The 22,453-nt window shown below is 43.5% G+C and overlaps 1 protein-coding gene across 1 annotated transcript in view; it reads right to left on the bottom strand.

The window, feature by feature from the left end:
• Nucleotides 1-22,453, bottom strand: part of SPACA1 (sperm acrosome associated 1) — a 351,781-nt gene that overhangs the window by 103,884 nt on the left and 225,444 nt on the right. Inside the window, exons 4-5 of the mRNA XM_069236607.1 lie at nucleotides 17,660-17,795; nucleotides 4,149-4,275 (exon numbers count right to left, since the gene is read on the bottom strand). Of these exons, the coding sequence (XP_069092708.1) occupies nucleotides 4,149-4,275; nucleotides 17,660-17,795 (263 nt within the window). The remainder of the gene's footprint in view (nucleotides 1-4,148; nucleotides 4,276-17,659; nucleotides 17,796-22,453) is intronic.

Genomic DNA, 22,453 nt, shown 5'->3' with positions numbered 1-22,453 from the left:
AACAGACTCACTCACCAATACACTGATGCACCCACTCTCACACCCAGACACTCTCACACCCACTCTCATCCTCAGATACACCCTTCACCATCAATTCTCACACCCAGAGAGGCAGGCTGTGGTCAACTCCTGCCATGTATGTCCTAAGGGCTGTGCGCAGCATGGGGTTGGGTGGTTAGGGGGTTGGCTGCAGGGTCTGGCTGTAGGCCAGGCCCTGCAGCCAACTGTCACCACACACGGCTGAAAGGATCAAAGAGAAGAATGTCCAAAGCTGTATTTTGTGAATATGTATTGAGGATCAAATTACAATTTTATGTGTCTCAAGAGATGTGAAGTCAGCTAGGAAAATGTAATGTGATAGTTAGGACCTAGTTTCTATAGCTAAAGCTTTTTTTGTTTTGCCAATAACTTTGGTGCCATTTGATGAATCCTCAAGACATTTTCTAAACTAATACAACAGTCAGTTCAGCTGCTGTCTTGAAAGTTTCAGGGTGATCTGACAAGCAAGGACCAAGAAAAAGGGGGGTTCCCAAACATGTTTTTCCCATGCATTTTCCCATTGGGTCTTCAGACACAACTACAGCCTGAACAGTTGAACGGAATTATACTAAATCTGGCAGGAAGCTAGATCTTGGTACGCAAATCTTGCATTTTGTGATTTGGTGTAAATCCATTAATTAGTTCTAGAGATATTAAAGGAAGAAGAAAACTAGATTTCTAGGCATGCGGATCCTCTGTGGATCCAAGAGTCTCCATGTTGATATCTGATTGGCTACCAACACCTCAACCAGGACATGTTGGCAGCCATTTTGAGACTCAACTTTGCAGAGTCCCAAACAGAAATGCGAAAAAAAAGAAAAAGGTGCATGGTAGGAAGATCCTGACCCCCTATCCATGGTCCTGGGGTAGCCCTGTGACCCTGCCAAGGCAAAAAAGTGTTTTAAAAAAAGCATTTCAGCAAACCTTTTTGAGGATCTGCAAACTTGCCAATTATTTGAAAAAGCCCACGGGTGGGTCATGTCCGGGGGGCATGTGGGAATTTTAAAAAAGGGGCGGTGCACGAGGCCCCCCTCGTAGGGCTTTATTATGCCCCAGGGACCACCACCTCCATGGGTCTAAACAAACAAGGTGCGAGGGGCCATGGGCACCCTTGGGCCCCGGAGACCATCACTCCCCGGGGCAAAGTACAATATTCATAAAAAGGGAGGGGCCATTCATGGCCCCTCGGGCCACCACCTCACAAGGACTGGCCTCTGCTAATTAAAAGAGGGGGCCTTGGGACTCCCCCTCTTGGAGCCAGTATTGGCTTTGGGACTGCCACCCCCAAGGCCGGTTCCTGCTATCTCCCGAAGTGGCCACCCTTGGGAGACAGCATTTTGCTTTTGCTAGGCAGGAGCTGTGACAGCTTCCGCAACGTAAGAATAAACACTAACTCTGCTTCCACCAAGTTGGTGCTGTCAACATGCTCCATTCACTGGGAGTGGAGTTTTCATCTGTTTCCCTGTCCACTTCCATGCAGGCAGGGAAAAAAATGAAAGATTGCTCCTGCATGCCGGGAGCTGCATATTTAGCAGGTCCCTGTGTGCCAGAGCGATGCCAGCTCCTGCAGGAGGTGGGGAGCCGGCTTGGACCACGTGGGCCTTGAGGCTTCACCGTGGTTCCCATTATTGTAAACTGAGTGACCTGGGTGGGGCCAGGGCCCCCAGGTGGAAGTGGCTGGGCCCCAGGGATGGGGTTCTCAGGGTCTAAAATCTGCCCAGGTAAGGGGACACATGGCTCCCCTCCCAGTTAAAAATAAATATTTGGCCCCAGGGAGACGTGGTCTCCAGGGCTCTGTGTGTCACCCCCATATTAGTGTTTTGTTAGCCCCGGGGAGACGGAGGTCCCTAGAGCATTTAAAATCCCTAGGAGTGGGGCCCACGCGGCTCTCGTTCATTTGTTAATAAAGCCCTGGGAATGTGGTTGCCACGGTGCTAAAAAGAGCCCTTGGAGAGGAGCCCTGTGCCCCCCTCCATGGTTTTTAATAATTCCCATCATGCCCCCAAAACCTTTCTGTGCCGAAGGTTGTGCGCGGCAGTGGTTGGGTTAACGTACAGTAATTAAAGTTACTGTTAAAAAAACATAGACATTCACAAAAAAAAACAAAGGTTACAGGGACATTATTGTTAGGAAAAAGAATTGAAAAAAACATGGAAATTCACTAAAAAACACAAAGGTTACAGGGACCTTATAGTTATAGCTATAGTAATTCAGCAGTTATAGGTATGGTTAATCTTAAACAACTATAACTCATGCCCTAATGCAACTATAACTCGCACCTTCACCATGCTCTGGTAATTACTCCACATATTACATCACTCATGGCATCTTTGATAACATCATTGATATTATCAATGTAACATTTGCAGTAAGATTATTAAGGAGAAAACTGTGCATGTCGGGGGCGCGAGTTATAGTTACCTTGGGCACAAGTTAATTCATTCATATATCTGTCAGGCTCTTGCAACCGTGACACAAATGAAAAAACAGAATACAAAATAAGTCTCAATTTAGTTAGTACTGAAGATCTTTTCGGGAGCCCTTTTTAGAAAATTCATTTTCTAGACACAGCGTTTTAGATATTTATATGAGAGCCATGGTGAATAATTGAAACATTTATACCATCTGCATTTTGTTGCGATGCCACAATGCCCAATATCAGTTGCAAGTAGTCCAAGTCCTGTTTTTTAGGTCTGGAATCAGCTCAGAACTTTCATTTTTAGTACAAATTATACATATTTCTTATTTTTCTTAAACTTAACCGCAAAAACATGTATGTCCAATGCCTGTGCACACAAAGGAATTAATTTGTTTCAGTTTTTGTGATAAAGCTTTACAAAAATATTTGCTAACAAAATGGCACTGGTAATCAGGCTGGCAGCTAATGTCAGAGCTTGTGGGTTTGACAATGTTTGTTTTCTTTTCTTTAAGGGCATGCAGTTTTGCATTTTCCATCATAGAAACTGAGCTTTAAGTACCATAAACCACACACAGAAAACACAATCGAGCTTCTCATGCTTAACTTTGGACAACATCAAACCTCAGCACTTACTTGAAATAACTAAGGGGCATATTTATACCCCATTTGCACCGAATTAGTGTCATTTTTTTACACAAATTCGCACAAAACTAACTTTATATTTTGACATTAGGCCCATCTAACTTCAAAATATTGGCGTTTGCACCATTTTTCAGATGTTTTAACCTACCTTGCGTCAATGAGATGCAAGGTAGGTGTTCCCATCTAAAAAATTGTGCTAACCCCATAGCCCCATATTTATCCCCCCTGTGCTAAAATGACGAACGGGTGGGAGGAGGGGATAAATAATGGTGCAAAGCTTGCTTTGCACCATTATTTATCACCTGCGTCATACCAGGCGTTAAGGGACCTGTGGACCCATTTCCATGGTTAAACACCATGGAATGGGTCCACAGGTGCCCTCCTCAAGCCCCCGGAACATCCCCACACACACCAGAAGGACACCGGAGGATGGGGTACCCCATCCCAGGTAAGTAGGGTAAGTATAGGTAAGTCATTTTTTTTTTATTAAAGTGGATTGGGTGCAATTGCCATGCCCAGGGGACACTGGTCCCCTGTGCTGGCCATTGGGGTGGTGGGCATGACGTCTGTCTTTTCTAAGACAGGAGTCATGTGGTATGGATAGTTTTGCATCAGAAAATTACACTACGCTGGTTAGAGTCATCTTTTTTTTTTACTCTAACCAGCCTAATGTCATTTTTTGGTGCAAAACCCACTTCTACCATACAGCCATCCCCACCCAGCTAACTTCATTTTTTTTTGTTTTACGTTAGTCCACCCTTTGTTCCAGCTTACGCCATTCCATAAATATTGTGGCCAGCTTGTGCTCAGGAATGGCGCAAGCAGGTGCTAAACTTTTTGGTGCAAAACTGCATTAGTGCAGTTTTGCACCAAAAAGTATAAATATGCCCCTTACTTTAAGAAGGTAGATTGTAAGAAGTTGCCTACTGATGCTGTTGGAAAGCTCAGTAAATAGCCAAAACAATTAAAAAAGGGTCTCTGTGATTTAAACATCAAAAAGAAAAGGAACATATATGTCAACTAACAAATTAATTGGTACATCACCTACCAGAACAAAAATAAGCAAATTATTCCGATGATCACCCCGATGCATAAGAAAGTACTGCTAATTATGACGCACACCAGAATCATATCTTCTCCCTTCTCTTTATTACGGAAGCTTCTGGATTCCATTTCTGCTCAAAAGAACATTACAGTTTAATGAATAACAATATAAAGCTGAATAACTAAAAGAAAATACAATACAGTTGTTGATAAATACAGTCGCTGCTCGGTAGGGTTACAACGGGCGGGTGGCGCACTGGGGGATATTAATAATATGAAAATATAAAGAAAAAAAACGTTCCTGCGCGCCGGGCCATTGCTCCTCCGTCTCTTCAGCAGGCAGCACAGGCTCCCAGCCAGCCCTGCAGCCAATTCTAACGCTGCTCAGAGCACCGTTAGGATTGGCTGGGAGCACCAAGCCAGGCAGCTCCCAGGCAGACTAGGAGCCTGTGCCTGATCTCTCCAGCCCGGCAAACACAGTGCCAGGCTGGAGAAAGCATAGTGCTCACAGTGCGCCAAAGACAGATGGCCAAACACACATGCGCACTGAGGGGAGTGCACAGTGCACTCTCCTCATCCCCATCAACCCCAGTGCCCCGCCCCTTTAACAACGAAAGGATAATAAACTCAGGGGCAAATTTAAGGAAAGTGGCCCTGCACCCAGTGCAGGGCCACTTTCCTTGTGCCTCCCTACCGCCGCCATGTGTGTGCCGTATCTAAGATATAGCGCACCATGGCGCGGGGCAAGGGGCAATAGGGTAATTAATCATGACGCTATTGATGTACTCTGCAGGAGTAGCACCAAAATATTGGTGTTACTCCTGCAGAGTACAAAGGGGCCCATTGTATTCAATGGTGTGCCTCCTTTTAACGCCTGCTCTGAGGAGGCGTTAAAAGTGCTGAAAAAAATGACGCAAGGAAATCTCTGAGATTTCCTTGTGCCGTTTTTTCGGCACTCCTAATGGGAGAATGCCCCCTTTCCATACATTATGCCTGGTGCGGGAAGAATGTAGCACAAAGGGTTACTAAGTGGGGCAATGCATGCATTGCGCCACTTTGTGAATGTGGCGGGGATTTTGGCCATCTAACGAAACATTAGCGTAAAAAAATGATGCTTATGTGTTGGTAGATGGCGCTAGAGGTTTTTAAATATGCCCCTCGTTTATTATCCTTTTGTTGGATTTGCAGCAGTTGCTGCTGGCGGGGGGGGGGGCAACGATCCACCGACATAGCAGAGGAGCTGCCGCTGGATAAATACATTGAGAAAAGTCTGATATTTGTTTTTAATATTTAAAGATTACACGTAAAAAGCATGCATGTTTAATAATGGTTTAAAGTCATCATATTATTATAAATTGAATGTCAAAAATCAATAAAAAGAGTTTTACCTGCACTTTTATGTGTGTTCTCTGTCTCCATAAATTGAGTACATATGTTGCAAGAAATGAACACTTCCAAGTACCTAGCGTTCATTTCGTGTGAGGTGATTCTCATATTGACGCAGGAAAAGTTCAGGAAATGCTGCAAAAGGAAGCTTTGTCCACCTCCATCTGGGCACCATAAACAGGCTCTCATTCCTAGCATCCTCCTGGTTTTCCTATCCTGACTGAGATGAGGACTTGGGAAATTGCACTAAGATTTGTCATTAAGGGCCTGAGTTATACTTTTTTAGCTCCGCATTGCGTAATTTTTTGACACAAAAGCGGCGCAAACTTACAAAATATAATTGAATTTTGTAAGTTTGCGCCTCTTTTGCTTAAAAAAATGCAGCGCTAAAAAATGCAAATGCAGCGCTAAAAAAAGTATAAATCAGGCCCCAAGTGCGCATGCTGGGCTGGTGCCTTCATCTATTTGCCTATTCTCTTCTTTCCTTTTGGGAATAAAAGTTGGCAGAATTATACATTTTAGGGAGCAATGGACGTGATCCCTATCGTGCTGAAAGCTATGCGAACAAACCACCCAGCGTTTGTGACGCTAAGTCAAAGACTCTTATTATTGCCATCTTCAGGTGATAGTGAGAAAGTGAGTGAGTGTATTTTTTTTGTCATTGCTCTTTCCCTAGTGGTCTATCTGAGGTGAGACCAACACCTGAGCGCAGAATTTAATTCTCAACCAAAAAGAAGTGAGTTGGGAACTGAGCAGAGTATAAGTGTCCGGCTGAGAAAAAGGTAAGGGATTTTCTGGTGTACTTCATCAGATTAATATTATTGGGACTTCTGCATGTAATTTGCATTTCAGAATTGGAAAACATTTGTGGGGCCAACACCAAGGCGCGTCTTTTTTTCTCTTCGCCCTGGATGTCCCCTTCTCCCCCTAAGAAGAGGTGAGAACTCACGTCTAGGGATACCGAGTCCGAGAAGAAGTGGCCAACAGTAACTGAGGCCACTACAACAATAAATTGAAAAAGTAAACGGTCTGCGCCACCGTTTGAGGAAGCAAGCCCTAAGAAGGACATCATCACATTCTCTTCCCTCAGACAAAGGAGACATAGAGGGCCTTAGGGGAAAACAGTTGAGTAAAAACAGAGAGAAAGTCGTTTTTCAGAGGATCCCTCCACTTGTTCAAGAGAATATGTTTTCAAGACCCCGCTGCACCTGTCTTGGCATTTCCTATAACACCCTGCTATGCTGGTTTCAACGTACACCTCAGATGGACCTGCAAATGCACGCCAATGTATTAGACATAATTCAGCATGAATCAGCAACAGTCCTGACAAAATTAATATGCCTCACTTCATAGCTCACCCATACACGCCTGTAGATATGGACACAAAACTGCTAAGTTCTATAGCTGATTATTAATTCGTGGCCATATTCGTGGAGAGTATATTAATGTCCAAAGAGGATCCCATCTAGCATTCAGAGGGTATTTATGGAGCAATAACTTCTGAATCTCAGATTTTAAAATATTATTCAAGGCTGTGGAAAATGGAATGGTGTCTGCCCTGCTGGAAGGCTTGGAATGACTGATTTAATCATTATCAAATACTTCTTTCAATGTGGTGTGAGCATCAGCCTTGGTCAGTGGACCCTCTGTTGATGCTCTATGTATTCTACCGCTAAATGAGTGGCACACAGATGCAGTCCGGAAATCCCAAAAATCAATGGCTCTTAGTTTGCCCTCTGAAGGGACATATAATTGTGGAACAAAGGCAGAGGATAAAATACACAAACCATTTACATAGAAGAAACATTTCTCTTGATTTAGAAAGCAACTTCAACCTTCTGTTCTAACAATCCAGAAAAGAGGTTTTGCTCCAGGAGATAAATGTCAAGAACAGGCAAAGCATATCTAAACTAGCTTCAGTGGGTTCCCTGGAGGAGAACAAAAGGGCTTGTGAGCCATACTCCTGTACGTTTGTGGCGAACCAGGCTTTGATGGTTGGGGGACCAAGAGAGCTAGGCAGACTGGAAGTCCTGGGCAGGGACCTCTAGGGTATTTTAGGCTGCAGTGCGTTCTAGGAAAGGATTTCTCTTGGGCCAATGCGTGGCAGCATCCTGCATTGCACGGTGTTTTTGCTGGTTGTCTTAGTTCGTTCACTGACTACATTTCCTTCAAATTTCTTTTTTGTCCCTTATCAGCCCCCTTGTTCGTTTTTTACTGTTTAGGCATTTTCTCTAGATTGTCATTGTAGATATTGTTTTAGCTTTTGTTTTTTTCTGTTTCTCAATACGCTGCTTCCTGTGTTGCTTCCTTCTCCTTATCACGTTTCTTCCTATACACTGGCTTCAGTATTCAGTCCGTGGCTTAAGTTGCCATCCTAGTATTCGTAAGCAAATACATTTGAAGTTTACAACATAATTACTTATATACACATGACTCTTTATTGTGCAAATTCTGTTTGCACTTCTTAATATTTGTACACTCAACAGTTTGAACCACCAGTCAGCGATATTATTGCTTAAAAGTGAGAAACTCGAACTGAGAAAACACCCTGCAGAGAGGCTGTGAAGTCCTGGTTGTCTCTTTTGGGCCTTATTTATGGAAAAGTGGTGCAGCGTGGTGCTGCACCAAAATTGCCAGCGCTGCTCTGTGTCACTTTAGAAACACAGGGTTGCGCAGTACTTAAGTGAATACTGCGCACCCCTGTGTTGTCCCCTGTGCTGGCGCTAAATTCTGCCGCCAACGCAGGCATCCTTGCACCATCGTGCAAGGATGTCTGCTTTGAGGGGTATGAGTGTTTATGTGCGGGAAGGTGTCCCTTCCTGCACATAAACAATCACTAATGGTGCTTTGGCACTTCGGTGTGTGCTGCCCAATGCATCACACACAGAAGTGCCAAAGTGTCATTTTCAAATGATTGTATATTTAAGTATGGCGCAGTGCTTAGCGCCACAGGAGCGTCACCAAAAGTGATGGTCCTGTGGTGCTAGGGGTCTATAGATACGCCCCTTTTCTCTCTCTATCCCATTTTCCCCTTCCTTACAATATGTTGCCCTGCTTTCAGTGTTTGTATATGTACTGGCAGACGTGTATTCTTTGGAGTTGGGAAGGATTGTCAGCAGACTGCCAGATGTTGTGCTCACAGCCTGACAATAACAGTCATTTACAAGCCCACACACATAGAGGGAAATGGTTATACTCATCATCAAGACCAGCAGCAAAAAACAACTTCTCATCTGAGACAGGAGAGATCCTGACTGTGCAGGAAATGGTCAAGAGTTTTCAGTGTGGGGATCCTTGGAACTTTTCTTAACAAAAAAGAGGAAGGTGCTTCAGACGCCAGAGTTCTTCAAGAGATCAGAACACTATAAGTTCATGTGTTCACCTCTCCAAAACCTGTCTCTGTAATCAGACCAACAACGTAGTCCTACTGTTCCATTAAAAAGGAAGGCAATACAGTATCTCTTGTAGCTACAAGGAATAATTGAAATCCTTCTGTAAAACGTGGGGTGTTAATTTTACTTGATCATGTTCTTGGTCTCCAAAGGATTGGAAGGATCCAAGATAGGCTTGAAAACCCTCAATCAAGTGGTAAACTGTATTCCCTTCAAGGTGGAAACTCTTCAGGGGATCATCCACTTGATTGCTTTGGAAGCTCATTCATAAGAAAACTTCAAGATGTATACTTAACATTCCAGTGTTGACATGACATAAAAGGTTCCATAAAATCGTACGAGGGAGAATCATTTCCAGATACTGACATTCACCTTGAATCAGCCCCGAGTGTTCCCCAAGATAATTGCTCAGAGAGGACAGCATCCCCTTAAACCTGAACCCTGGTTCTTCCAGCAGGGAATTGCAGTAAGAGCCATGGGTAGGATGTTCCATGACCCTCAAAGTGAGAGGTGTTGCATTTTCCTGTGATCTTTTGTTGAGGACTATTGTATAGGTACTTGGAGAACGTCTATTGCTTTCTCGTTTGGGCACTGGCAGAGTTTTCCTGATAAAGCCATGAACCCCTGCAACAAGAGGATTATCCTTGCATGAGGAAGTAAGAGGATGTTGAGAGGGATTCTGTGCTGGTTGCAGATCAGGGCAACAGAACTAGTGTAGCACTCATAATTTGCTAGAGTGGGAGCCCTTCTCTGAAATGGCAAGGTTCAGCCAAACCCATGGTTCTCCAACTCGTATAGCAGCAAGAGAGCCACTATGTTTCCAAAGGCAAAGGCTCAGCTGCCTCCATCATCAGACACCAGTGATCTTCCAGTCAATCAACGATAAAGCCATAGGGTCCATGCTCTAGAAGAATAAACTCTATTTAAGACGTGCCATCCATAGCAATTTTTTCCCTGCCATGGAACACAATACAAAGCCAGTCCCAGGCAAGACAAGTGGTCATTGCCCCCTTGAGGACATATTGGGCTTTAGGCCCACTGATATTTTTTTTCTGCTGAAATATTCACCTTAGTGGTTTGTTTGTGCAAAACAAACAAAGCGGATTGGCTGATATGACATGGCAGACTCTGAAAAACTTTCCTCCGTCATTTTTTGCCATGTATGTCATCCTAGCCAGACACCTGTCATATCCACATCAATCTTGGTCTGGTTCGAACAGGAATATTTCAGCCCAAACTGCCAGGTCACCTTCCCTCCGAGTTCAACACAAGCAACCCCAGACTGAATCTATACTATTTATGACATTCCAGTGAGGTATTACTTGGGTCCTGTGGCATACTGAGCAAGATTCCAATGTCTGTGCATACCTGTTGCACTTAGGGTGTCTATTACAAAAAAATACAAAGGCAAATGGATGGAATGCTTGAACTAATCTCAGGCAATTGTGATCACTCAAGGTAGTATTTCAGTACAGGCCCACTATGTCACTCTAAAGAGAAACTTTCCACATGCAAATCGGTCCTGGCCCTGTTCCATTGAGAAAGTACAGCCCAAACTGCTAGACCAGTAGATATCACTATTTTAAGAAAAGCATTCACACCATTCAGCAAAGCACCTTCACCAAAATTATCCCCTCATCACTACAGTAGTCTCTAATTATAGTGGGTGGCCATCCCTCTGGAGAGTGAAGACGGGGGCCTTTTGCACCACACCTGGAAGCCTAAATGACGCCTCGAGTGATCAGTACTCCAACATGAACTGTTCAAAGAGAACTTTTTAATGAACTTGATTGCTTAGTTATCCAAAAGGAGGGACAATAGTGAGACCAATATCCATTTCAGGCAACAATACTTCTCCAACAGGAACGCAGGGATCCGAGTTTTGGGAGATCAGGAAGGCAAATCATGTAGAATTCACCTATCCCATCTGTGTAATGCCATGATAGGGGATGGTACACTTACTAGAATTCACACAGGTGTTAATGGTAAATACATGTTACTAACACTTGATACTATTCTAGATCTGTCCGACCCTTCACATAAGTTCGGGAACAATGGAATAATTCCATTTCACCATCTAAGTGACAGCCGCGGCCCGACCTTTAGTGCAGAGGGGCCGCACCCCCCCCACCTTTTCTTTTGCCCCTCATGGAGAGTGTCGGTCAGGCTGAGCAAAGGTCAGCCTGACAGACACTCTTCATGTTCAGATCAGGCAGCCAGGAGTGAGACATGCGCAATATGCGCAAACTCCTGGCTGCCTGAGCTGACCTTTGCTGGGCTGAAGAGGTCACAGCTCCTACGGGCGTGACCTCCTCAGCTCAGCAAAGATGCCTCTGGCTCTCCCCCTCAGTGACGAGGGGAAGCATCACCCATTGACTTCGACCTGGGTGCTTCAGGTTTAAGCCCTGAAGCGCAGAGGGCGAGTGTAAATCGGTGACAACTCGTCTAAGTGTGTGTGTGTGTTTTTTAAAATAAATGTTTGGTGCATGCATGTAAGTTTGAATGTTGATGCGTGTTGTGAATGGATATGCGTGCGTGTGTGAATGAATAAGTGTGAGTGTGCTTCCCGCCCACCCCCTTCCTTTCTAAAATTACAGGCCACCACTGCTAAGTGATGAGTTGCCCTAAGGTTTATTGCTCTAGAGCAATTTTGTTGAAAGACAAGGAAGAGCCTAAAGGAAATGGTTCCTAGAGGCTTTGGGCACTGCCGTTGAAATGGACTAAAACAGGAATTGTTAGGAAACACCTTACTCTGACAATAAATACTGTGTGAGGCTTGATTATTTGGCAGGATGGTGCTGTGAAAAAACGAAGAGAACAAGGTTTGCTTGCCCCTTTCTGTTTCTGAGCAATGCTATTTGATAATGAAGTATTATCTTAGAAATATATAGGGATAAATTCATTCACTTTACACTCTGCAGGAGTATAAAACAGGTGGTCGGCTGTACGATGCACCCGAAAAGCCATTCAAGAAATGTCCCAGTCGCAGCAAACTCTGATTACTGATTCGAGCACCATACCATTTACTTAAATTGAATATAACTTTAGGCAGTGAATCAATGCTCAATCACACACTTGCAAGGTTCACTCATTGACCAGAATGCACCTTGATCCCAAACCAAATGAAAAGGCCAGTAACAATAATAGGCCCCTTTTGAATAATTTAAAACTACTGTAAACATTAACAAATCAACGTCCTTCAATCCAAATACAAATAATTAAAAACCGCTATAGAGTTCAACAAATCAATATAAAAGTAATAAATTCCTATTTTAGGAACCAATCTTTAAACCATACTGTACTACAAGCCTATCGTTTATCGTGATTGCTCATTTTTCATCTCTAATCTTTTCGTGTCATTTGTTTAATACGTTGTTTTAACACCTTTCTTTCGAATTTAGGCCCATATTTATACTTTTTGACGCAAAACTGCGCTAACGCAGTTTTGCGTCAAAAAAATTAGCGCCAGCTAACGCCATTCTGAAGCGCCATGCGGGCGCCGTATTTATTGAATGACGTTAGCCGGTGTTAGCCGCCGTCGCCGTCTGGTGTGCGTTAAAAAAAACAACGTACACCAGGCAGCGCCGGCGTAGGGGGAAATGGGGCTTGGGCGTCAAGAAATGGGGCAAGTCAGGTTGAGGCAATTTTTTTGCCTCAACCCGATTTGCGCCATTTTTCTTTCACTCCCAACCCCCATAGAAATGACTCCTGTCTTAGCAAAGACAGGAGTCATGCCCCCTTGCCCAATGGCCATGCCCAGGGGACTTCTGTCCCCTGGGCATGGTCATTGGGCATAGTGGCATGTAGGGGGGCACAAATCAGGCCCCCCTATGCCACAATTTTTTTTTAAAAAAAACACTTACCTGAACTTACCTTAATGTCCCTGGGATGGGTCCCTCCAGCCTTGGGTGTCCTCCTGGGGTGGGCAAGGGTGACAGGGGGGGTCCCTGGGGGCATGGGAGGGCACCTCTGGGCTCCTTCAGAGCCCACAGGTCCCTTAACGCCTGCCTTTTGCAGGCGCTAAAAAGCGGGCGTACGTCATTTTTTTTGACCCACCCACTCCCGGGCGTGATTTTTGCCCGGGAGTATAAATCCGACGCACATGCCTCGGCATATAATTAACGCAAAGTAGGTGTCCACGCTAAAAAATGACGCTAACTCCATGGACTTTGGCGCTAGACGCGTCTAACGCCAAAGTATAAATATGGAGTTAGTTTTGCGTCGAAATTGCGTCAATAAAAACGACGCAATTCCGGCGCAAACGGAGTATAAATATGCCCCTTAATGCTTTGAGATTGTTTCCTGCAAAATTTCAAATTCACTGTTTGACTTCAGAAGAATAGTGGAAGTTCACAGCAAAGCATCGTTTTGTGTGAATAGTTAAGCCATCATAAACAGGACCAAAAAAACTTAGGGCCCCATTTACAACAAACTGGAGCATCATCATGCGCCAGTGTGCTGGCATCACCCTGCTCCCCCTAACAACACCATGATAGCATTATATCTACAATACAGCGCACCATGGCGCTCCTTAGCACAGCTGCATCAGAAGTTATGATGCATTGTGGTGCTTTGATGGACCAGCACCAAATATTTTGACGCTAGTCCAGCAAAGCTCGAGGAGGCCCAAAATAGCCTAGCGTCACTTTAATGCCTGTTCTTGAGCAGGTGTTAAAAAATGATGCTAGAAAGATGCAGTGAAATCTTGTAGATTTCACGGGGCCATTCCTGTGGGCCTCGTAGCAGGGGAATGCCTCCCTTGCATACATTTACCTAGTGCAGGTATAATGTGGCGCAAGGGTTTACAAACTGGTGCAATGGTACCATTGCTCCAATGTGTAACTAAGGCACTGGGTGGGGGACTGTTCTGCACCACTGTAGCTTAAAAAAATAAATGAAGCTACGGCGGCACAAGGGACTTTAAATATATTACTTTAAGTTATGAATAATTTTGAAACAAGCAAAAAAAAGTCCCAGAGTCATAAACATTCATTTTGTTTAATATATGGTAAATGTTATGTTTTGAAATAAATTAAATTACTTTTTAAAGATGTAATTATATTTATTACATTTTAAAATATTGAAATACTTACTGATTATATATCAATTAACAGAAAATTAAAAATAATTTACGTGTTGAAATATTTATTTAATTTAGCAGTAATTCATGTGGGGTGTTTTTTACTTACTCACTACCACTGTTTTCCATGGGATTGTGATGCAGTACCTGTGAGCGCCATATGTGGTGCTTGGCTTAATCCAAGGCTGGTCCGGAGTACATTTTAGCTGGTTTTGGCACCTTGAGCTGTAGTAGCTTTAGAAATGTAGTTTGTGAACTACAATGGTTATGCACTTTTTGGGTGTGTATTTGTATTAGCATGTCCCTGCTTAAGTGTTCCCAATCACCTCCAATTTAGTATTCCCTAATCTCCTCCCATTGTCCAGCAACTCCCCCTTTTCTCTTCTACACCTTGACAGAGACCTATGCAAAGGAAAGACAGGAGAGATGGAGGTCTCCGGCAGTCATTGTGTGAATAGCTATTATCGACAGGGCCAGCTTTAGGACTGGTGGCGCCCTGTGCGACAGTTCATTATGGCACCCTCCCACCCCATGACCTCCTCCTCGGTTTCACTTACTACCACCCGGCAAGTGTGCCCCTCATCTCTCCATTGCTCCCCTTTCACATAGATTAATGTGTTTTAAAGCACTTGTAAATGCTGGTTTTACTAATCCACTCAGCTAGCCACATAAAATATAGGGGCATATTTAAGAGCCCCTAGCACCATTCACACATCAGCGTCAGTTTTTTAAGCTAATGTGGCATTAGAAGGCCAAAAATGCCATGCCATATTTACACCTTTGCATACATTATGTTTGCGCCAGGCATAATGTATGCAAAGGTGGCATTACCCTGTTAGGGAGGGCCAAAAAAATGGTGCAAAGAAATCTGACAGATTTCTTTGCGCTGTTTTTTTCTGCCACTTTTAACACCTGCTCAGAGCAGGCATTAAAAGGAGGCATCTGTTGGCTACAATGGGCCTCTGGATGCTTTGCAGGATTAGCATCAACATTTGTTACGCTAATCCTGCAGAGCGTCGGACTAGCGTCAAAATTTCTGACACTAGTCCCCTAACTACTGCCATATTGAGCCATATTTTAAATACAGTGCACACATTGTGGCGTTAAGGGAGTGCTAAGGGGCGCAAGAAAAGTGGTGCAGCACTGCGTGCAATTTCTTTTTTAGCTAATGTGGCGTTAGAAGACCAAAAATGCTGCACCATATTTACAAAGTGGCACAATGAATGCATTGCGCCACTTTGTAACCTTTTGTGCTACATTATGCCTTTGTGCATAATGTATGCAAAGGCGGCATTCCCCCTGTTAAGGAGGGGGGGGGGGGTGGGGGGGGGGGGGAAATGGCGCAAAGAAATCTGACAGATTTCTTTGTGTAATTTTTTTCCAGCACTTTTAATGTCTGATCACAGCAGGCATTAAAAGAAGGCTTCCTTTGGTTACAATGGGCCTCTGGGTGATTTTGCAGGATTAGCGTCAATATTTTTAATGCTTATCCTGCAAGGCACCGGACTAGCATAAAAAATTCTGACGCTAGTCCCCAAACTATTGCCATGGTGCGCTGTATTTTAAATATGACGCACACTTGGTGGCATTAGGGGGGTGCTAAAGGGCGCAAGAAAAGTGGTGCAGCACTGTGTGCAGAGCCACTTTTTTCAAATATGCCCCATAGGGCAGTGCTTAATTTGTAAATAAATAGGTGCTGGTGCCCAAAGCGCTCTTCTTAAACTCACAACTGCTGCAATTAAAGGTGTGAACACAGAATACAGAGGCAGCGTTATCCTGAAGCCATCTCTGGCCTCTTCAATCCCTTTACAGGCACTCCCTGCCCCTTCAGCTCATTCTTTCGGATTTCTGGCTTTTCCTATTGTGACGCTTTTTCGTTTTCTCTTCCTCCGTCTTTCCCATATGTGTCTTTTCTCACAGTAAATGCTTGAGGCAGAAAAATATGTGCCGGCCCTCCAGAAGAAGTGCCGGTGCTCCGCACCAGAAACAACTAGCAAAATTAAGCATTGACATAGGGGTATATTAAAGAGCCCCTAGTGCCACTCTAACACCACATTAGTGTAATTGTTTTTACACTAATGGGGTGTTAGAAGGCCAAAATCGCTGCGCCATTTCTACAAAGAGGCGCAATGCATGAATTGCGCCAGTTTGTAACCTTTTGTGCTAGCTACATTATGCCTGCACCAGGTATAATGTACGCAAAGGGGCATCCCCCTGTTCGGGGGTGGTCAAACAAATGACGCAAAAAGAAAATCTGTTGCGTCATTTTTATCTGGCACTTTTAATGCCTGCTCAGGACCTCTGGGTGTTTTGCAGGATTAGCGGCAACATTTTTTATGCTAATCCTGCAAAGCGCCAGACTAGCATAAAAAATTCTGATGCTAGTCCCCAAACTACCCCCATGGTGCGCCGTATTTTAAATATGACGCACACGTGGTGGCAGTAGGGGAGCTCTAAGGGGTGCAAGAAAAGTGGCGCAGCACTGTGTGGAGCACCACTTTTCTTAAATATGCTCTATAGTGGATCCCGACTGAAACAAGAAGAACCGTGACACAGGCGCTCGTCAGCAGCAAGCTAGACTACGGCAACGCACTCTACACAGGCATCCCTGCCAAACACCTACGACGCCTCCAGCGCATCCAAAATGCCGCCACCTGACTGATCCTCAACGTACCCCGCCGCAACCACTTCACCTGAGAGACCTTCACTGGCTCCCCGTAGACAAGAGGATCACTTTCAAGCTACTCACCCACGCACACAAGGCCCTCCACAACACCGGACCTGCCTACCTAAACAGCAGACTCAACTTCTACACCCCCACCCGCCAGCTCTGCTCCACGAACCTCGCCCTGGCCGTCGTCCCCCACATCCAGCGAAAGACCTCCGGTGGCAGATCCTTCTCCTACCTCAACGCCAAGACCTGGAACTCACTCCCGACCAACCTACGCCAGACCCAAGACCTACTCGCATTCAGAAGACTCCCCAAAACTTGGCTCTTCGATCAATAGCAGCACCCTCTCCCCTAGCGCCTTGAAACCCTCACGGGTACCTAGTGCGCTTTATACATTTAATGATTTATTGATTGATTGATAGTTCTGTTTTTTGCAGCAGGCATATTAACCATCTATGCTACTTTATGCGGAGTCAAAGCTGCCACTAAGCAAAACTCCCATCTCTCTCTCTAGCAGGAACATTAATCACAACAGGTATCTTGACATTTTAAGTATTTCTTGAACGCTGGAAGCACAAGAAACTTTTCAGCAGGTGCTTTTAAATCTCAGGTTTCGGAAGTTATTGATAAACACAGCGCCCCCCTGAGGTCGGCGCCGGTGTGGTCGCACCGCTCGCACAGCCCAAAAGCCGGCCCTGATCATAGAACTGCTTTAGGTACAAGAAAATGCAGTCTTTGAAATGGGCCCTTTAACTATTTTCGTCCAAGCAGTGTTCAAGTGCTCCGCCTGTAGTTTTGGAAATCCTGTGATACTGGAGGAAAAAGAGACAGTTTATGAACAAACAGTGCACGTGTTTAAAATGCAATACGAAATGGGATTTCGAGAGTGTTCTACTCCAGAATGAATAATGTCCAAATAAAATCATAAGTTGAATGATACAGCAAATGTATTAACGAAGAATATGGAAAAGCTACTATGATCATACCCCCTTTTGGATATACCATGAATTTGATGGTGGCAATCAGAATATTGTTTTCCATGGTGTCGCATTGATAAACCACAGGCTTTTTTTCTTTCTTCACCTCCAGCGTGTTTGCTTCTTCAGGAAGAGGAATGGGTTGCTACTTAAAAAATAAAAACATAATAAATATAATTTTGAGTGAACTTTTCGAAGGACATGTATAATAATTCATGGAAAGTGGACAAAAGTGAATGCAGCTCCAACGCTTTGCAAATCCTGACTTGACTAATGTAGCATACATGAAACAACATCTAGAGCATGTATACGAAAACTATTTAGTTAACCTAGGTAGACAGACTAACACATTGGTAGAAAGCTGACAATAAAACTAATAATATATCAACACACCTAATTGAACAGTTGACATTCAAGACACGTAGCACACTTCCACAATGCTACCTAAATGCAGTTGCCAATCCATAAATAGTATGGGCCATTTGAATAACTTACTCCACGAGTGAATTATGCCTCCGTTTGGGCCTGATCTATTCAAGTCCGCTAATTCTAAAAACTTCCATTGAGACACGTGGGTAAATTACACATGATGTAAATTGCTCATTAAACGTATGTCAATCGGAGAAAGAACATTACTTTTGGTCGTAGGGTCTCAGATGTCCCTCGTAAGTAAAAGTGGAAAAGTTGTGCTTTTCCTGCACTCAAGAAAACGTAGTTTTCAAACGATGAAAAATTCTTTAACGGAAAAAAAATAAAAAATCCTGACTTGGGGCCTTATTACAGTACACGTTCCCGTTTCCACTGATGCGTACCCTTAATGGGCGAGTTCGGGGTAGCCGGTAACAAGCAATTTATTACAAGAAAACTAACAAATTCTATAGCATAAGCCTGTGCTGGAGAGAGCACAGCAGTGAAGGATGGAACAGCAGTGCAAACCTCCACTGTCTTGCTGCAGGCAAACCAAGCCAGACTTGGTTTTTGGAAGGGGACATGGTGGAGAGAGTTGCTTCACAAGCATTGGCAAATCAAAACCGTTCAGAAAAAAAGATGCACGCATCTTGTAATGCAGTTACAAAAAAACACAGGAAACTGGACTTAAAGATGGACCCTGTGTAGGCACACACGTCTCTGGGGACAAAAAAAAACCACGAGCCAATGGCTGCACCAGGAAGCAAGGGCAATTCCTACTGACTTTGCCAATGCATTTTTTAAATGTTTTCTTGAAAGGGAAAACCACACCCTCTGCACAGCCACCATTTTTTTAGGGTTTTCCCTTTCTACTCCAACTCTGAATGATGATTTGGTGAGAACAAGGGAAGGATAATTTTTAATCCTCCTTAACTGGAAAACACGTTTTTACCATGCAATAAATTTGTGGGAGGGACGAGTGGTCAAAACACGTTTTCACCATGCAATACATATGTGAGAGAGACTTTGTCAAACAGCTGGAAGTCAAGGACACAGTCTTTTGGAGTTTTAGTATATGAAATAGAGGAGTCAATTTCATCACAAAAAGAAGAACCTCAGTTTGGGAACTGTGCAGCAGTAGAAAGTAGCTGGAAAGGGGACTAGTTTGAACTTATGAGTGTGGTTTCTAAGGAAGGAGCGAAACTTGCCTGCTGGTAGCCCCAAAGGCACTAAACAATTACAAATGTTCCAGTAAGATGGCCTAGACCACTGTTTCAGAGGACATGGAAAGGTACTGAGAGAGCGTAGTCTAAATATTACATATATTAAACGTGAAATGCTTATATAGATGCCTAACAATGCTGCATATAAAATGACAATAAATAGTAGTTGCTTAATGTGTATTTGAATTATAATTATGAAACGTGAAATTACTATCGTGCACATAGACTAATATCGGTTATAAGAAATGATTGCTTGCACCATGATTAGTTGAGCATATATTAGCGTTTACAAATATTGTATTTGTACTAAAACCCATAGGCCTTAAGTTAGCGCAAGTTGAAGATTTAGCTGTGTAGCTCTCATATTAAAGCATATTTTCTGCTTTCCAGTGTGCTGACTCGTAAAGGGCCATGACCCAGCATTTGTTCTTTGCCTTCGTTTTATGTATTCAACTTCATCCTGTTCCCATCCGCATGCTAGCTGCCATAGTGTACGTTTTATACAGATTTTGAAACAAAAGTATACGAAAGAATGTACAAGGACATTTGACCATGGACAAAGAAGCTCATGACCCGAGGGACGTGCCAAGACGGTGATGAAACCCCCCGGATGTGCCACCTACGAAGACGTCAATTATGAAGACCAATCAAAGTGTTATAAATTATCGTGGGGTGACAATTGGAATTACCTAATGTATAATTTGTATAATTTGATAGGTCAAAGATAGTGGGGTATAGCGAATATCCAATAGAATTTTGGGGGAAGGTGTTACGAAAAAGGGATAAAAACTCATGTCACAGAACGGTCGTTGGAATTAGGTAGGGAATGCTACTGATTTCATCCAGAAACTCTGTCACTCTGTTTGGTGATTTGAGACTTAATAAATTATCCTCACCCATAGACTGCCTTTTTTTTCTGCTTCTCCTCCTTATGAGGGAAGTGTCCCCTGTCCCATAGATGAAGTTAGACTGATGGCGATTCGACTGATGTCCTGAGGACGAAGACTGATCCTGTGTGCTGACTTAATCCTTGGAGGGTAATTATGACAATGCTATTGTAATTTGTCTATTTGCTTTTCCTTTCTAGGTACCAACTGCTGTATTTTTTAATACAGGCCATAGTTTAGACGTTTTCTAAATTGGTGTTCTAAATTATTTTGCATGAAGCCCAACATGTGGATGCTAATTAGTGGTTAGGCTAGGTATTCACCCTGACTGACACAAATAGACAAGACTGACGTTGCGCTATTGCTGAACTGAGGCTTGCATCATATTCTCTGTGTTCTAATCTATGTTTACGCTGTGCTATATTCTTATGTTCGTGATTCTTGCATTAGTGAGATCTTATTACAGTTGCCACGTTATGATTATGTTCTTATGCTTCTTGGTTTTGAGATTGACACTTCCGCTAGTAGATTGTAATCAATAGGGAATAAAATTCATAAAATTCTAAATAAGGTGTGGTTATTTATGGCTGAAAGGTCATGGTTGCGCCGACAGTTTAATCAATGTCTTTATCCAAAGTAAAGTGTATTGTGGTAATAAATATTGGTAAAATCATTGATATATTGCTTGACATATTGATCAGTTATCTTGTCCTGCGGTGTCTCACTACAGGGTCAAAAGATTCATCGGCCTAAAACGAGTCCTAATGTGTATAAATTGACAAAAAGGTACGCATTAGCAGTTCTGGTAGCAGAGCGACGGTTTGGCCCTTGGGGGCCCTAGGACGGAGAATCATTGTTTAATTTGTTTTTCTGTAATAATGCAAATTGAAGGTATGATGGGTTTCTAAGTTCACCATTACTTTCCCGGGATCTCGGAGCCTGCCTAAGTGAGTTGGGAATGTTCTCTGCGCCATAATGTATGTGGTTTAGGGTTTTTGCGCTTGCTTAGCTTATGCTTTTTGCAGGTGATTATGAAATTTGTGTGCATTTAGACCAAGTAAATGTTGTTTTAGGAGGAGTGGGCGTACTCTGCAGTATGAGAGTAGGGAAGTCGGCGTACTTCATGTTAGTGTGGCGCTTAAATGCTCAAAATTATCCACGTGGTTGGTTGTTATGTACGAACCTGTTGAGGTCTAAGACTCCGGAGTATGAAGACCAGTGTAGTTGTGTTGTAATCTGTACGGTTTAATAGGTCAATCGGGCGTGGTTGACAATTCAAGTTTGAATCTTAATGTGTGTGTGAAACCTTCGATGGAGATTTGACAAATTCTAAAGTGTACTAGAAGGAGTCACTGACAAGTCGAGAGTTGAATTTGCGGGTTGAATTCTGCTTGCGTATGCGGGAACTGATAAAGAGAGAGTAGCGACCGAGGCTTTAAGTGAAATCTTTGTAAAGTTCTGAAGCGAATGTATTACCCTTCCTGTAGTAAACCGGCAGATTTGTGTTGTCATTTAAAGTGCTCGCAATAATTTGCGTGGGTCTGTATGGGTTCACAGAGGAGCGGACAAGCCGCAAGACTTTGTCAGCTGTAGCGTGTGTGAGTGTGACGTCATTGAGCCGCGCTGAGATAGGTCAGTTGTCGAGAGGGGTCGCGCACGGATTGGCTGTCGTCCGTGAGAGGCAATAGGTTGAGGAAGGTGGGTGAAGAGTGTCCTGGGAACTAAGTCACTTCTGATTAAATACAAAACTAAGAGAAAATCGCAAAATGAATTTTGTTAAAGCATTCAAGAGCGCTCTGAAAGGAGACGTATATATTGTAGCAACAGATGGGGAACCTACACCACCCGAGAGAACTCCAGCCTATATAGTCATGGAAGAAAAAGGTGTTGCGCCTTGTTTATGGATGAAACAGTGGCGCAAATTAACAGAGAAGGAGGGATGTTTAGCATTTCCGGAACATGGAACGTTCAATACGAGGATTCTTGAAAACTTGAGGTGGATGTTAAGTACACAGAAACCACCTCCGAGACCAGCTCAGTATGAGGCATTAGCGGTTTGGGATCTAATGGCTCTTAAACAAAGGCAAGAAAAGTTTCAAAGAAGATTGAGAAGGGCAGAAAAATCTAATGCAGAGGCTAGATGGGATAACGAGAGTAAAATGTGGAGAAGGGGGATTGTTGATGGAATAAAATTATTCTCAGCAATACCTCAGGGAGAAGAGATACAGGGAAAGAAAGCCTCCTGTAAAACAGACAAAGACTCAGGCAAATCTAAAGAGAATAAA

This window comes from Pleurodeles waltl, chromosome 5 (genome assembly GCF_031143425.1).
Source record: "Pleurodeles waltl isolate 20211129_DDA chromosome 5, aPleWal1.hap1.20221129, whole genome shotgun sequence".
NCBI classification, from domain to species: Eukaryota; Metazoa; Chordata; class Amphibia; order Caudata; family Salamandridae; genus Pleurodeles; species Pleurodeles waltl.
The sequence above is the reverse complement of the archived record's forward strand: the minus strand, read 5'-3'. Positions and strand labels throughout refer to the sequence as shown.